The sequence below is a fragment of the Oryctolagus cuniculus genome, chromosome 2 (genome assembly GCF_964237555.1).
Source record: "Oryctolagus cuniculus chromosome 2, mOryCun1.1, whole genome shotgun sequence".
Classification (NCBI taxonomy): domain Eukaryota; kingdom Metazoa; phylum Chordata; class Mammalia; order Lagomorpha; family Leporidae; genus Oryctolagus; species Oryctolagus cuniculus.
The window spans coordinates 110195817-110213031 of record NC_091433.1 but is presented as its reverse complement, the minus strand read 5'-3'; the positions used below and the strand labels follow the sequence as shown (position 1 = coordinate 110213031).

Here is a 17215-nt window from a genome sequence, read left to right as displayed (position 1 = left end):
TTTTTTACATTTATTTATTTATTAGAACTTTTCTTTAAAGAAGTTTCCTTTTTTAAAATTCATATATTTAATCCAGTATAGCCTCATTAATATTGATTGGACTCTTGGAGTTATAATCCAATACTATTAGTTATTTTGTTATGAAAATTGTTTCTACTCTGGTCACTGGGCACTCTTTCAAGCAACTTCCCATGTCTTTTACACATGTGTCTATCTTTTTTTAATATTTATTTATTTGAAAGTCAGAGTTACACAGAGAGAGGAGAGGCAGAGAGAGAGAGAGGTCTTCCATCCACTGGTTCACTCCCCGACTGGCCACAACAGCTGGAGCTGCGCCGATCTGAAGCCAGGAGCTTCTTCTGGGTCTCCCATGCGGGTGCAGGGGCCCAAGCACTTGGGCCATCTTCTACTGCTTTCCCAGGCCATAGCAGAGAGCTGGATCGGAAGAGGAGCAGCCAGGTTTCAAACCGGCGCCCATATGGGATGCCAGCGCTTCAGGCCAGGGCGTTAACCCACTGTGCCACAGTGCCAGCCCTAATATGTGTCTATCTTTATTTTTCCCTTTGCACTTCCTAACTTTAAGTCTCTAGAAAAAGTTTTTGATCACCTTGTAATTCTCAGTCCCAGCCCTGGAATCTACCACTTCTCCAAGGAACTTTGGTTCATTATGTTAGAGAATGTTATGTTGGAGAATTTAGAAACCTAGATTGGAATACCTAGATGTGCTCACTGCTACAGGACTGTGTCACTGTTTCTATGCCTTCTCACTGGATAGAGATAGAAAAGAATACATTTTATAGTCTTTGTATATACAACAGTCTGTTTCTATATCTCTCTGTAGTTATATGAAATAAACAAACCATAAATTCATACTGATACCTCTTGGATACACTCCAGAGCCACAAAGTTCATTTGTAATCAGTCTATTTTCCTATTTGTAACTTCCTCAACTCTGAGAAACCTAACTCTCATCAGTAATGTATTTACCTGTATGTTCAACCATCATGCACATACAAAGTGATTTTAGAATTGCTAACCCACACTCTATGAGAAACAAATTTAGTAGTTAGAATATAATGTTTGTGTACTAGTCTGTTTCTCTTCATCTTTACAGTGTCCAGTTAAAAACCCATTTTCCAAAGTTTTAAAGTCAAGGTTTTTCTCATCCACTCCTCTCAGTGTGGTTACAGCATCCACTAGTGATGCAGGTAGATTCACTGGTCACTGTCTGCCTTCCACTTTGGGTTACTCTCTCAGCCTGCATGAATCTTGTTTTAATTTATACCAGTGAAGACCGTGTTTTTGCTGTATAATTCTCTGGATCTTGATAATGTAAACAGCCATACATCTTGACCACGGTGCCAGAGAAAACAGTCCTATTCCTCCCCAGATTGCCTCGTGTGTCACTTGGCAGTCATCCCTCCCCTCTCCAGGTAACCACAGAATCATGCAGTAGAACCTGACACTTTGATCCGGAACTGCATTAAACTACCTGTGGATCCATTAGGAAGAATTGACATCTTTACTATGGGATTCTTCCAATCCATGCATGCAGTATGTTTGTTCAAGTACTCAGGTGTTCGATTTGTCACCAGCGTTTTGTAATTTCAGCATACAGATCCTGTGCATATTTGTTAAGTACTTAAAGCACTGAAGTAAGTACTTTAGTAATGAAGTACCACACATTTCATTTTCTTCGGAGCAATTGCAAACAATATTACATTTTAAAGTGTGCCCTAAGAAGGACAAGCTGTGGTCTGCAAGTGTTCCCGCAAAGTATGTGTGACCTCAATGTAAGCATGAGAACACATCAAAAAACTCAATTTGAGAGGCACCCTAAAGAACTAGCGAACTCTAGTCTCCAAAACTGTAAATACAAGAAAGATTAAGAGAAAGGTTAAGAGACTTTTCTACATTGATGAATAACTGGATCTTGAAGCTGGCTGGGGTGAGGATGTGTTGGGGGCCGTTACTGGGACAGTTATCAAAATTTATATATAGAGTTTGTGTTGGAAAATAGTATTTTATTAATGCTAAATATCATGAATTTGATTGCTTTACAAACATTATGTTTTAAAATAAAACACATAGTGAGGGACTGGCATTGTGGCTTAGCTGGTAAAAGTCACCACCTGCAGTGCCGACATCCCATATGGTTACTGGTTGGAGTCCTGGCTACTGCACTTCCAATCCACCTCCTTGCTAATGTGCCTGGGAAGGCAGCAGAGAGTGGCCCTAGTGCTTGGGCCTCTGCACTCACATGGGAGACCCAGAAGAGGCTCCTGGTTTTGGATTGGCCCAGCTCTGACCATTGCAGCCATTTCGAGAGTGAACCAGCGAATGGGAGATATCTCTCTCTGTGTCTTTTCCCCTCTTTCTCTGTCACTCTACCTTGAAATAAATGAATAGATCTTATTCAAAAAATATAGTGAAATACTAAAAAATTATTTTTGTCTATTTGAAGGAGTGACAGGAAAAGAGATCTTTTTTCCAATAGTTTACTCTCCAAATGTTCACAACAGCCAAGGCTGGGCCAGGCCCAAGCTGGGGTCCCAGAACTTCATCCACATCTCCTACTTGGGCCCATGGGCCCAAGCATCATAATGTGCTGCCTCCAAGGATCCCTTAGCAGGAAGCTGGATTGGAAGTCGAGTAGCCAGGATTCAAGTGCCACTCTGTTTTTGGGATGCAAGTGTCCCAAGCAGAGGTTTAACCCGCTGTGCTTACCCATGATGTTGCATTTTTATTTTAATTTCCACACTTATTCATTGTTAGCATACAGAAATGGAATTGATTTTTTGCATGTTGATCTTATATCTTTCAACCTTATTAAACTTACTTATTCCAAGAGTTGTGTGTGTGTGTGTGTGTGTGTGTAGGTATCTTGTGTTTTTTATGTAGAAAATCAAGCAGTCTGCAAGCAGAGATGGTTGTATTTATTTTTTCTGATCTCTGTGACTTTTATTACTTTGCTTTTTTTTTTTTAAAGATTTTTATTTTATTTATTTGAAAGACAGAGTTACAGAGAGAGGTAAAGACGGAGAGGTCTTCCATCCGCTGGTTCACTCCTCAGTTGACCGCAACGGCCAGAGCTATGCCTATCCAAAGCCAGGAGCCAGGAGCTTCTTCCGTGTCTTCCATGCAGGCGCAGGGGCCCAAGTCCTTTGCTTTCCCAGGCCATAGCAGAGAGCTGAATCGGAAGAGGAGCAGCTGGGACTAGAACCGGCACCCATATGGGATGCCGGCACTTCAGGCCAGGGCTTTAACCCGCTGCGCCACAGCGCCAGTCCCTACTTTGCTTTATTGAAGTGGCTGTAACTTCCAGTACTGTGTTAGAGAAGCATGGTGAGAGTACACATATTTGCCTTTTTCCTAATTAGTAAGGGAGAAAATGCAGTCTTTTACCATTCGGTTTGATGTTAGCAGCAGGTTTGTGCACGTGCTCTCTGTGAGACTGAGAAGGCCCCGTTCCATTCCAGCGTAGTAGAAGGGGCTGATTCTGTCAAGCCTTTCCTGTGTAAACTGATACGCCCATGGGATTTTCCCCATTGATTTGTTGATATAGTGGGTTACATCGATTTTTATATTCTGAAAGCGCTCTGCGTGCATGGAATAAATCCCACTTGGTCATGGAATACTATTAACTTTATATATTGTTGGATTCAATTTGCTAAAATTTTAAAAATTTGAGAATTTTATGTCTAATTCATGAGAGGTGTTGCTCTGTAGTCTCTATGTGTGTCTCTCTGCTTCTGTGTGTGTGTGTGTGTCTGTGTGTGTGTATGTGAGCACATATTATCTTTGGTTTGAGTATCAGGGTACTAGTGACCTTATAAAGCTGATTGGGAAGTGTTCCCTCCTCTTCTCTTTTCTAGAGTAGACTGAGTAAAACTCATGTTAATTCTTTTCTTAAAAAAAAATTATTTATTTTTTTGAAAGGCAGAGTTACAGAGAGCAGAGGGAGAGAGAGGGAGAGAGGGACAGACAGACAGGTTTTCCATCCACTGGTTCACTCTTCAATTGGCCACAACGGCAGGAGCTGTGCTGATCTGAAGCCAGGAGCTTCCTCCAGGTCTCCCACGCAGGTGCAGGGCCCAAGCAGTTGGGCCATCCTGCACTGCCTTCCCGGGCCGCAGCAGAGAGCTGTGGTTTTCAGATGAGAAACTGCTACCATTTGAATTGGTGTCCTTCTGTAGGTAACATACTGTTTTTCATTGGCTGTGTTTAGGATTTTTCTTTGTCTTGCTTTTCAGAAATTTAAATAGCATGTCTTTGTGTGAACTTCTTCAGTTTTATCTTATTTGGGCTCTCTGCCCAGCAAACTGAATTGTAGTTTTGTATCTTTCACCAAATCTGAGATGATTTTAACCATTACTTTTTTTTTTCTGATAGGCAGAGTTAGACAGTGAGAGAGAGAGACAGAGAGAAAGGTCTTCCTTCTGTTGGTTCACCCCCCAAATGGCCACTATGGCCGGCGCCCTGCGCCAATCCGAAGCCAGGAGCCAGGTGCTTCCTCCTGGTCTCCCATGGGGTGCAGGGCCCAAGCACTTGGGCCATCCTCCACTGCACTCCCTGGCCACAGCAGAGAGCTGGACTGGAAGAGGAGCAACCGGGACAGAACTGGCACCCCAACCGGGACTAGAACCCCGGGTGCCGGTGCAGGCAGAGGATTAGCCTAGTGAGCTGTGGCGCTGGCCAACCATTGCTTTTTGAATCCTTTTAAGTCTATCACTCCTTTTCTGAAACTCTCATGGCATCAATATCATATCTTCTTTACTGTGCCAGATATGGGAGCTTGTATGTGGGTATTGGTGTCAACTGATTGCTTGTCTCATGCAAATATGGTATGTCTGGTTCTGGGCATGATACAATGAGTGACTTTTTTTTTTTTTATTGTATCCTGGACAATTTAAATATGTTAGGAGACTCTCTATTCCCAAATATATCTTCTCATTTGGCAGGCAGTCATCGTGTTTAGGTTTAGCAAGTTCTGACTTACATTTGCAGGCTTTTGTTCCAGTGCCAGATTAGCTTTCTGAGCCGTCTGGGGCTCCCACTCAGTTCCGGTTTGGTGGAAGGCATATCCCTGGCCCACCTGTTGTTGCTCTGCAGTCTTCGGGACACAGAGGTGGGAGTTGCTGGGCCTGAGTCTCCTTATGCCATAAGGTAGAAATGAGGGAAAATAAGTCCTTAGCCTAGTACTCAATAGGTGCTGCTTTTATGATTATCATGACCACATCATTTTTCTGTGCTTTCTCATCATAAGAAGCTTGCAAGTGTAGAATTGCTTAGCGAATCCTGAACTAGATAGGAGTCTGGAGTGCCCACCGTCCCTTCTATGTCTGCCCACCCACCCTACTCATCCTTTAATAGTCTCCCCAATCCCTGCTGTGAGATGTCTGTAGCTACCCTCTCAGTTAGAGCAAGATGCATCCTACACTGGGCATGCGCTGTTACAGCTTTGGGCCCAGTACTGGAGGGTGGTTTCCTTGGCCTCCAGCACCATTCTGTGAAGCGCCCTCAAGACACAGAGTTTGCTGGTTTTGTAAGTTGTGTCCCAGGCCTCGCACAGTGCTAGGCACGTGGTACTTAGGTGCTGCTAATGGCCCGGGTGAAAGCAGAGAGGCTGGGTATGTGTTTGGATATCTGTCATTGTTTTGCCCATCAGCCTCCCTTGTTATAAGAGAATGAGCCTGTTCACTCTGGGAGCTGGAAGTCCTGGCATCCTTTGTGTAAAGGGGTAACGTGACCCAGGCACCACCAGTCACAATAACCTCTAGAGGTTTTTTTTTTTTTTTTTAGTCTTATTTATTTAATTAAAAGGTAAAGTAATAGGTGTGGGAGGAGACAGACAGATACACACACACACACACGCACACACGCACACACACACAGATATTCCATCCACTGGTTCATTCCCCAAATGACTGTAACAACTAGGGCTGTGCAATCTGAAGCCAGAAACTAGGAATTCCATCCAGTCTCCTACATGGGTGAAAGGAACCCAAGTACTTGGGCCATCATCCTCTGCCTCCCAGGCACATTAGCATGAAACTGGATCAGAAGAGAAGACAAGACTGGAATCCAAGTACTATAATATGGGATGCAGGTGTCTCAAGCAGCAGTTGAACCTTACTACTCCACAACACTTGCTCCAACCTCTAGGTTTTAATGGAGAGTTAATGACTCCAGATGGCAGGCTCAATGGAGAACTGTGGCAGTGGTAGTGGGTATAGACTGTAGCTCTTGGAGTGGCAGGGTCGGCAGGCGGCTGGTTCCGCTCATGGCTTATGCTCCCAGTGACAGCAGTGGGGCAAGCTGTAGCTGCACTGATCAGCAATGCTGCTGCCACGAGGCTCCACCAGGCAGGATCTGGGACCTCGCTCCTGGTGTGAGGTCGCAATGAGGTTCTTCTGCCGTCTTTGTGATCCTGTGAGTCAGACCATTGCCCTTTACAGAAATTCCTTTCTGTTGGTTTTCTTACAACAGAGGCTGGACTGATAGACTAGAACTGAGATGAGGTGGGAAGTTTAAGGCAGCTTTTGGACAACTCAGGGTCCTTCATATCTTATGGTCTTGTGGTATGGATCATTTTTGCATAGTAAACAGTATATCCCAATGAATTTGAATTTATCTAAAAATTTATCCCTTTCCATATTGATTAAGTATTCAAGAGGAGCTGCCGCTGTGGCAACATAGTAGGTAAAAGCACTGCCCACAGTGGTGGCATCCCTTATGGGCGCCAATTTGAGTCCCGGCTGCTTCACTTCTGATCCAGCTCTCACTATGGCCTGGGAGAACAGTAAAAGATCCCAAGTCCTTGGGCCCCTGCACCCGCATGGGAGACCTGGGAGAAGCTCCTGGCTCCTGGCTTTGGATCAGTCCATCTCTGGCCATTATGGCCATTTGGGAAGTGAACCAGCAGATGGAAGACCTTTCTCTGTCTCTCCACCTCTGCCTCTCTATAACTCTGCCTTTTCAAATGAATAAATAAATCTTTTTTAAAAAGTATTCAAGAGATTTTTCAATTTATATTGTTTGATATAGTTTGAGAGATCGATGTAAATCTATCACTAATTTCTCTTGATATGTAGTATGTATATTTTATCTATTTTGTTTTTCTATGGATGGTGTATGATTGTTGCTATGTGTGGAAGAGAGAATGAGCCACAATCAACTCCTTTTGATGGATTTTAGTTTTGACTTTTGTATTTGCTTGTTTATTCCCATCATATGTAAAGCACAACATTTGGGTTCCCCTATTCAATACCATGCGTTCACATAAGGTGTCACAGTGTGTTCATGCGCTTGAAGGTATATATGTCACCAGACCTGTGTGAGTCAGGTTACATGAGATATGTCTGTGTGTCCATCGTTAGATTGCTAATGATGCCATGCTTGTATTTCCCCAGCATTGGGTGTCATGAGTGAATCCTGGTTTGAAACAAGCATAATCCCCACCAGGGTGTATTTAGGCTATGTGTTTGAGCTCTCCTGACAGCTGAGTGAGCAATAAATGAGTTAGCATCTCACATAAAAATACACAAAGACAGAATTGCTTACGATCTCTCTCTTCAAGACAGGAAATCCACAGTCCTGGCTTCTTCTTGGACTGCCAGAGCAGAGACTTTCATGGCACACCCAGAAATTTCATTTCCTAGAATCACGGGGCTGCAATTATGACTCAGTATAATTTTAATTTACCTTTCGTTTCACAACCACTTTTCCTTCTTTTCCTTTTCTTTTTGAGAGCAGAAAATTAGTACCACTTGTTCGTGAGATCTTTTTTGAGATTCACGTATGTCCTTGTATTTCTCTTTTCCATAGGTTGGAAGTACCACAAACACCCTGGACGCTCTGCAGATCGCCTTTACTGATAAAGAAACGCAAGCAATCTACCTTCTGACAGACGGGAGACCCGATCAGGTACTTACCAGAACCGGGGACGGAGAGAGACCCGATCAGGTCCTTATTGGAACCGGGGACAGAGAGAGACCCGATCAGGTACTTACCAGAACCGGGGACAGAGAGAGACCCGATCAGGTACTTATCAGAATTGGGGACAGAGAGAGACCCGATCAGGTACTTACCGGAACCGGGGACAGAGAGAGACCCGATCAGGTACTTATCGGAACCGGGGACAGAGAGAGACCCGATCAGGTCCTTATCGGAACCGGGGACAGAGAGAGACCCGATCAGGTCCTTATCGGAACCGGGGACAGAGAGAGACCCGATCAGGTCCTTATCGGAACCGGGGACAGAGAGACTTGCCAGCTGTGAAAGTGAATCCTGTGAATGGGTGTGGGAGACTTCTTCAACTGCCATGGAAAAACTGTTGATTCTTCCTTAACCTGGGGGCCCAGACTGGAGGTGAGAAAGCACACTAAGGATTTCCTTTGTCCGCTAGAGCCCTGTGGAGAGTTTCTGTGGTGGTGAACATTGGTTAACGTGGGGCACACCTGGAGGCCAACCTCAGAGCCATCTGCCTTCAAGGAAGACTGGCTCATGTTTTATTACAAACTGAGAGTTGGGAGAGTCTTCCATACTGTTTTCCTTGGAGGACTCTGAACCTAAGCACGGCACTGCACAATGTCCTAGGTTTCACCTCTAAATTTAGCTTCGCCCTCTTTTAAACAAAAGCGTGCCTTTCTAGTGAAATGTTCTTTGTTTTGTTTAGCCTGGCTGGAAAATCACTGAACAGTGTTAGAGGAGTCTGTTCAGCTTTGAGCTTTGTGAATGAAAGACATGCTCCAGGCAGGAACTAAATACGAGGGTTTTCAGGCCGGCACAGTGTAAATTAACCGCTGGAGTGAATTAGTATCAACTTGCGTCCTTCCTCCTAAGATGTTTGCATATGCAGACTGCTAGATAAATATTCTAACTTATCCTGTGTCAAATGGTTAGGGATTAAATAGTAAAGCAACTTTTTTTTTTTTTTTTACTATAGTGTTAAATTCATGGCAGAGAGATAGTGTTTAAAGTATAATTTTATTTGGAGTGATTTTCCTATTGTCTTCATTGTATTTTCCATTCAGAGGCAGGTTATTGTGTCTGTCAGGCTCCATGTGCAGTGCCAAGGTTTGACACTACCATGATGGAATATCTTGATCCTGCCGTAGGGAGAGCTTAGCTCTGGGGGCTGTGCTGGGCATATACTGTTAACTCCGATACAACACAGGGAACGAGCGGCCTGGGCTCTGTCTAGGAGTACAGAGCCATGAATTCCACCATACAAGAGGGAGAGAAGCCTGCAGACGGTGCCACTGAGGAGGGGGCCTTGCGCTGTGTCGAGAAGGAATTCTCTGAACAGAGGAGACTGCCAGCACCCTGGGCAGAAGGGACGGAGGTGTAACAATACAGAGGGTGCTCAGAGCCCAAGCTGAGGGCAGGGCGATGGTGGCAGAGTGTCAGGGTGAAGCAGGAACGTTGGGCTGGAGGGGAGTGTGAAGGTTCTTGAATGCCACGTTGAAAGGGAGGGCCTTGGTCCAGTGTCATGGCGCTGTCTCTGATCCAACATCTCATATGAATGTTGGTTTCCATGCCAGCTGCTCTGTTTCCTGTCCAGCTTCCTACTAGCAGCATGGGGAAGCCATAGAAGATGGCCCAAGTACTTGGGCCCCTGCCACCCATGTGGGAGTCCTGGGTGGAGTCCTGGGCTCCTGGCTTCAGTCTGGCCCAGCCCTGCTTGTTGCAGCCATTTGAGGAGTGAACCAGTGGATGGAAGATCTCTCTCTCTCTCTCTCTGTCTCTCTTGCTTTCTCTCTGTCACTCTGCCTTTCAAATACGTAAATAAATTTTTTTTTTTTTCAAAAAAAGAAAGGAAGTCGTCCCTGCTGTGGGGAACTCTCAGGTCTCATCCATCTGTACGTTGGAAGGGGCCTCAGTAGAGCCAAGGGAGGGCTGGAGCTATGAGCACCTGCTGCTGGGCCCTTGATGAGGGCTGGCGCGGGCCCAGCCTTGGGCAGAAGCAGCGGAACAGCAAGGAGGGGACTGTCTTCAGGGATGGGACAGGGAAAGTGGCATCAGCAAGATGTGGTGACCAGCTGGAGAGCAGGAAGTACCAGGTGAGGAGAACGTGGAAGCAGTGCAGAGGCAGGCAGGTGACTGGTTTCTGGTAATTAATTATTAACTGATAGAAATTTCAGGTCAAGAAGGAGCAAGCTTAGGGATTGCTGATGGAGGAAGCTGAGTTTATGCAACTGTAGTAGATGGGTATCCAGAAGCCCTTGGAAATTTGAGAGGACTTCAAAATTTGTGGATAAGAGGAATTAAAAGATAAGTTTATTTTGGTGCGAGAAACTGAAATCCACACATGGTGTTTTTATGATACACATTTTCCATGAACCTTTGTTGGTTTGTTTTAAAGATGTGTCCCGTGTGGGCACCAGTTTGTGTCCCAGCTGCTCCTCCACCACTACTACTACTACTACTACTACTACTACTACTACTTCTTCTTCCCCTTCCCCTCCCCCTCCCTCCTCCTCTTCTTCTTCTTCTCCTTCTCCTTCCTCTTCTCCTTCCTCTTCTTCCTCTTCTTCTTTTCTTTTCTTCTTTTCTCCTCCTCCTCCTCTTTTTTTAAGATTTATTTACTTGAAAGTCATAGCTACACAGAGAGAGAAGGAAAGGCAGAGAGAGAGAGAGATAGAGAGGTCTTCCATCTGCAGGTTCACTCCCCAATTGGCCGCAATGGCCAGAGCTGCACTGATCCGAAGCCGGGAGCCAGGAGCTTCTTCCGGGTCTCCCCCATGGGTGCAGGGGCCCAAGGACTTGGACCATCTTCTGCTTTTCCAGGCCATAGCAGAGAGCTAGATCAGAAATGGAGCAGCTGGGACTAGAACCAGCACCCATATGGAATGTCGGCACTGCAGGCGGCAGCTTTACCTGCTATACCAGAGCGCTGGCCCCTGCTCCACTTCTGATTCAGCTCTCTGCCATGGCCAATGATGGCCCAAGTGCTTGCGAGACCCAGAAGAAGCTCCTGGGTCCTTGTTTCAGATCAGCTCAACTCTGGCCATTGTGGCCACTTGGGGAGTTAACCAGTAGATGGAAGATCTCTCTCTCTGTGTCTCTACCTCTCTCTGTAGCTCTTTCAATTGAATAAAATAAATCTTTTTTAAAAATTGCTTATACTATAGGCACTTTAGAAAAAGCATAAAGAAGAAAAATACTCATAATTCAATTTTAAATAAAGATTTATTTATTTATTTATTTGAAAGTCAGAGATACATAGAGAGAGAGGAGAGAGAAAGGTCTTCCATATGATGGTTCACTCCCCAGTTGGCCACAATGGCTGGAGCTGCGCCAATCCAAAGCCAGGAGCCAGGAGCTTCTTCTGGGTCTCTCACAAGGGTACAGGGGTTTAAGGACTTGGGCCATCTTCTACTGCTTTCTCAGGCCACAGCAGAGAGCTGGATTGGAAGTGGAGTAGCTGGGTCTTGAACTGGTGCCCATATGGGAAGCCAGCACTTCAGGCCAGGGCATTAACCCACTGCACCACAGTGCTGGCCCCTATAATTCAATTTTGTTTTGAATTTTTTCATCTACTATGTCACACATTTTTTCTAAGAGAAAATGAAAAGCATCGTTCTCAATGACTGCATCATTTTCCACTATATGGGTTCAGTAAGGCTTCTATAAGTATTAATTTAATATAGTAATACATTTACAGTGTGAACTATAAGGATACAAAAAGCACATAAAGGAAATCCTTCCTCTCATCCCTGTACTAGCTAGGAGGCAACTGATATTTCTAATTTCTTAAAATCTCCTTCCAGAAATACTTTGTTATGTACGTAGAAGTATGCTTATATAAATTTGATCTTTTAAAAATATAAATATTAGCATATGATTCTGTACCTCTATTCATAAGACAATGTAGATTGCATCATATCACTTTTTTTTTTTGACAGGCAGAATGGACAGTGAGAGAGAGAGACAGAGAGAAAGGCCTTCCTTTTTGCCGTTGGTTCACCCTCCAATGGCCGCTGTGGCCGGTGCATCACGCTGATCCGAAGCCAGGAGCCAGGTGCTTCTCCTGGTCTCCCATGGGGTGCAGGGCCCAAGCACTTGGGCCATCCTCCACTGCACTCCTGGGCCATAGCAGAGAGATGGCCTGGAAGAGAGGCAACTGGGACAGAATCTGGCGCCCCGACCGGGACTAGAACCTGGTGTGCCGGCGCCGCAGGCAGAGGATTAGCCTAGTGAGCCGCAGCGCTGGCTGTATCATATCATTTCATAAAGGGCTTCCTTGTTCTTTTTATGGTTTCATTACATGGCGAATCCATCATTTATTTAACCAGGCTCATGGAGATGGGCATTTAGGCTGTTTCCAATCTTTCCATTATACTGAATATTGTAAAAGGTATTGTATACTTATTTCATTTTGCGCATATGTAGTATAAATTTTGAGAAGTGGACTCAGTCAAAAGGTACATATTTTAAAATTTTTATTTTGAAGGCAGAGGGGAAGAGGGTAGGGAGAGAGAGAGGGCACTCTCATCTGCAGGTTAACTCCCCAAATTCCCACAAAGGCTGGTGATGGGCTGGGTCAAAGCCAACAGCAGGGAACTTGAGCCACATCTCACATGGGTGGCAGGAACCCAATCACTTTGAGCCATCAGGGCCACCTTTTGGTGCTCAAATTAGCAGGAAGCTGGAGTTAGGAGCCAGAGCTGCTTTTTTGAACCCAGGTACTCCGGTGTGGGATATGGGTGTCTTAACTGCTAGGTTAAACATCTGCCACCCAAATGGTATTGATGGATGCTACCAAATAGTGCCCCCCCCCCAAAAAAAAAGAGGACAGACCAAAGAACACTCCTTCTGGCAGCATTTTGAGGACTCCTGATCTACTGCCTGTCAGGGACTTGCGAGGGTTTGGAGTTTCCCAATAGTTTGTACAAAGTGCACTCACGTTTTTGTGGAGAAGATCTGAAGATTTCACCAGATTCTTACAGGTCTGTGTTCACTTAAACCAGAGAACCCAGGATATAGAATCAGAATATACAAATTTCCCGTGACATAATTTATCAAATCTTGAGAAGTTTTGCATTCATATTTGCTTTTTTTTCCACACAGATAGTCTATTTGTTTTGTGTTATTCCTTAGAGTTTTTCAAAAGAGCAAAGGGACTCTGATGTTTGATGTTCATTTTTATGTAGAAGATATTAAGGTGTACCTCTCAACCCCATTAGTTTTTTATTCTCACTGACTGAATTTCTTAGGCCAATGTTATCGTTTCACATATTCAACAGTGCTTTGTACTTGGAAGAACCCACAAAGAAGTGTGGACACCAACTCATTGCTGGATTGTTAGGTGTCCAGGGTAGCATTTAAAATCGAGATAAACCCTTAAAATGAATCAAGTTAAAGGGGTTCTGAGAAAGAGTCTTCAATAAAAAGGATTCAGATACACAGTAGGCAGCTATCCATTAGTGGGCGTCTCTTAACTGTGGACTACCACGGGAGGGCCTCGCAGGAAGACACCAGCCCAGCTTGGGCTGTGGTCATTGAGGACTTCTTCAAAGTTAGGGGCTCGCCCCTGCAGAAACCAAGAAACCCTCTGTATTAAACCAGAGGATAAAGCTGAGCAGGAGGTATGGGAGGGCTAGGAGATGGCAAAGGCACAGGTAATCAGCTTCAGGCAGCCAGGAGAACCAGGGCCCTGCCTTGCTTGTCGCCCCCGCTTGCTGTTTGTGCTGGAAGGTGTACCGCCTGTACCGACTCAGATAGGAGGGGACCAAGGAGAGTCATTCAGCTGTGCTGCTGGCCCTCCTCTTAGGGCCTGAGGGAGCTGGCAGCCTTCGTAAGGTGTGTGCATCGGGTGCCAGGGCTGAGAAAGCCTGCCTTGCTGTTGCACAGGAGCTAGACAGGCAGTGGGCTCTCCCCTCCACAGCCTACACCAGCTGCTGGAGTAAGTGGAAGGGAATGGCCAGGGTTGGTCAGGCTGGGGGATGAGGTGTTTACTTGTACTTGGTGCTGCCGTGGCTGCTGCCTTTCAAAGCTGGGGAATGGATGTAAGCCTTTGGAAGGACTCCCTGGAGTGTGGGAGCGAAGGAATGGCTCTTTCCCATCACAGGGATGGAGCTCCCTCTGCAGTCGAGGGGCACCCACCCTCTGTCCAGCTCTCCCATGCCACCTGGGGGCACTGGAATATCATGCAGGCTTAGCACAAGGGGCTACCTGGGCTGGGTGCAAGTGATGGAAATTTAACTGTGTAGAGTGATGGAAATTGCTCTATAGATAGACTCTCATCCCTAGATGTGTGGTACCCACACAGTCGGTACTAAATCAGTGTTTCTTTCCTTTCCCAAATAGCTCATCTGTAAGTCAGTATAGGAGTAGTTTGTGGCTGGCACTGTGTCTAACAAACCAACAAAATGTAGTCTTGTATATGAAGGAGATGGGCAGTGGACAGGAGTCCCTGGTACAAAAGGGGACTAATGGTAGTATCAACCTCAAAGCATTGTAGCAGGGAGCCAACGAGAGACACAAGCAGAGATCTTAGTGCCTAGTAAGTACAAGGAGCCCACAGATGGAAGCTGAGTTGAAGGAAGAGAGGCAGCAGTAAAGGGTTTTGCTGTCTCCTTGCAGCTGACAAGACAGAGGGGTCAGCTCTTCAGCTGACCAGCTGTTTGGGTTGGTGTTTAGTAGGAAACTAGTTGACAGTGAGAAGAGAGAGGAGAGACAGAGGAAGTAGTGGTAATGATGAACTCGTGGGCAGGAATAGGCTTGGGACTGCAGCCACAGAGAACAAGGCTGTGTGTTAAGTGATGGCTGGGTTGAGACCAGACCCTTGAGGACCATTTAACTGTTGACTTCTCTAGGCAGAGAGAGAGAGAGAGAGAGAGAGTGTGTGAGAGAGAGATGCACAATGCTCGCTTGTGATGAGCCCAGAGTCCCCTTTCTCTTTGATCACTCTGCCTTGGAAAAATATATGAGGAAAGGTTAAAGGTCAAAGGGTAGGAACTGGCTAAAGGAGCCAGCAAGTTGGGTCCATGAAGAGGATCTCCCAGCCCTGAAACCCACAGAGCTAGGTGGGGCAGAAGAATCAGAAGCAGTTTCTTCCCAGCTGGGCTGTGGTAGGGTGTAGAGAAGAGGTGGCAGGGGAGTTCATTTTCCCAGAGGGCTGATCCCTACCAAGAGACGGTCTTCACACATCTGGCATCAATTCTAGTGCCAGAATCAGGATTGCATCCCAGTTTTCCAGTGACCCTGGAAATATATGTTCTTTCTGAGCTTCTATCTCTTGTGCATCCTGTAAGTTGATGAGAGTTGCATATTCCAGGGGAAAAGCAGAAGAGCAGATATCAGATGGCTGAAACAAATGAAGGCTTTATGTTTATGTGAATAGGAAGTACAGTGGTAATTAGTCTAGGTCATACAGTGGTAATTAGTCTAGGTTATATTAGTCTAGGTTATCCAGGTACTCAAGGATGTCTCCAAGAACATGAGTTTCCTTTTACTTTGTGCTCCACCATCTTTATATATGACTTCCACCCTCATAGTCTTGAGGGCTGTTGGACCTCCAGGTAGTGTGTCTGCTTCCAGGGAGGGAGAGGGAGAGGGAGAAGGACATTAGTCTTTTACTTGCAGATCTAGTCTTTGGTGAAAAGGAATCCCTTCCCTGAGCCTTTCTGCCTATGTCTTAACTAGCCAGGACTAGATCACAAGGCCACCTCTAGCTGCCAGAGTATCTCAAATGGTGGGTTTTACATACATCTGTCGTTGTTGTTTATTTGTGTTTTTAACTGGCACATTGCTGCTGTGAGAAGAAAACCAGGGCTTTGATAATAAAAAAAAGGAGGAGAGCAATGGTTGCTAGATAGGTAATTAGCAATCTTTCCATCACTGTCTCACAAGACAGTTGTCAGGATTAAGCAAGAGATTAGGATCCGAACAGGAATGCCCAACACATAGGAGGATGCTGAATAAAAGTCTCTTGTCTTCTCTGTGGGAAGCAAGCTGTCTACAGCATGTCAGAGGTAGAAATTCCTCTTTGTGTGGGGGATGCATTGAAAGCCATATTGAGAACCCTGAGACTACTCTACAGAATCCCCAGTGCCAGATGTTCTACCATGGTTCTGACCCCAGCACTGTAAGAGGTCTAAAGCATACACACCACTTGAGAAGCCTGGACCCTAGGCCTAGGTGTACCTGCGGTGGAATGCTTTGGTTAGTCAAATCTCTCCTAACTTTCTTTTCCCACCAAAGCCTGAACTCTCAGAGAGCAATGACCATGTCTTACTGGTCTTTGTACTCTCCCTGCTTGTCAAAGTTTGCTTTGTTTGATGAATTGAATTGACACATTTATAAGAAGCCAGTCACCACTGAGTAATGAACTACTATATGAGAATTTTGTGATCTGTAGCAAAAAATTAAGGATCTTCATGTCTTGTTTTTCTTTCCTTTCTCTCTCTTTCCATCTCCCCTTTTCCTGTTCAAAAACCTATTTCAGCCACCTGAAATGGTCATGGATCAAGTCAGAGTTTTTCAGAAAATTCCTATTTATGCCATTTCCTTCAATTACCATGATGAGACAGCAAATACATTTTTGAAAGAGCTTGCTTCTTTGACTGGAGGAGAGTTTCATTCCTATAATTTTGGTTGTAAGGATCCCCTTCCTCCGGAAGCGGTTCAGGTAAGAGCTTGATGGGCTGAGAGTGTGTGTTCACTACAAGGCAGACACCTGTGGGCATCACCTTAGTTGGGAAAACAGCCAAGTGCAAAGGGAACTAAGTTGAAGAAATGAATCACTCAGCATGAGCGTACCAGTGTTTCTCAAGGTACGGTCCAAGGACATCCTGAGCTAGGTGCTTATGAACCCAAACTCCTAGGTTCCACTTCTGAGTTACTCAATCAGGCTGTGGGCATAGAGGCCCAGGAATCTCAATTAATATATCTCAGTTTTTTTTTCTAAAATTTTGATTATGGGAAGCCCCAGACATACACAAAAGTTCAAGAGTATATGGATCCCCATGCACCATCGCTCAAATTCAGTAATTATCAACATTTTGTCAAATCTGTGTTTTTAATAAGGATCCCAAGAGATTCCTGTGTGAAGTTTGTTAACTGTTGTCGGGTATAGACATTTGTGGGAAGCTCTCAGAAATTTCAGATGTTAGGTAATTGTCTCCTGACTACTTGCATTACATAATCATGAAAACTCCTGGTAAAGCAACTCTTTCCTATGGGCTAATGAGAGAATGTAAATAAAATT

General features: G+C 45.1%; 1 protein-coding gene across 5 annotated transcripts in view; it reads left to right on the top strand.

Annotated features, from left to right (window-relative positions):
• Nucleotides 1-17215, top strand: part of VWA3B (von Willebrand factor A domain containing 3B) — a 275082-nt gene that overhangs the window by 122708 nt on the left and 135159 nt on the right. For all 5 annotated transcript variants that reach the window (XR_007915479.2, XR_007915488.2, XM_051835635.2 and 2 more), the window contains exons 13-14: nt 7828-7926; nt 16454-16636. Coding sequence is in view for 3 of the 5 variants with exons in the window: in XM_051835635.2 (XP_051691595.2) it covers nt 7828-7926; nt 16454-16636 (282 nt within the window). In the remaining 2 variants the exon portion in view is untranslated. The remainder of the gene's footprint in view (nt 1-7827; nt 7927-16453; nt 16637-17215) is intronic.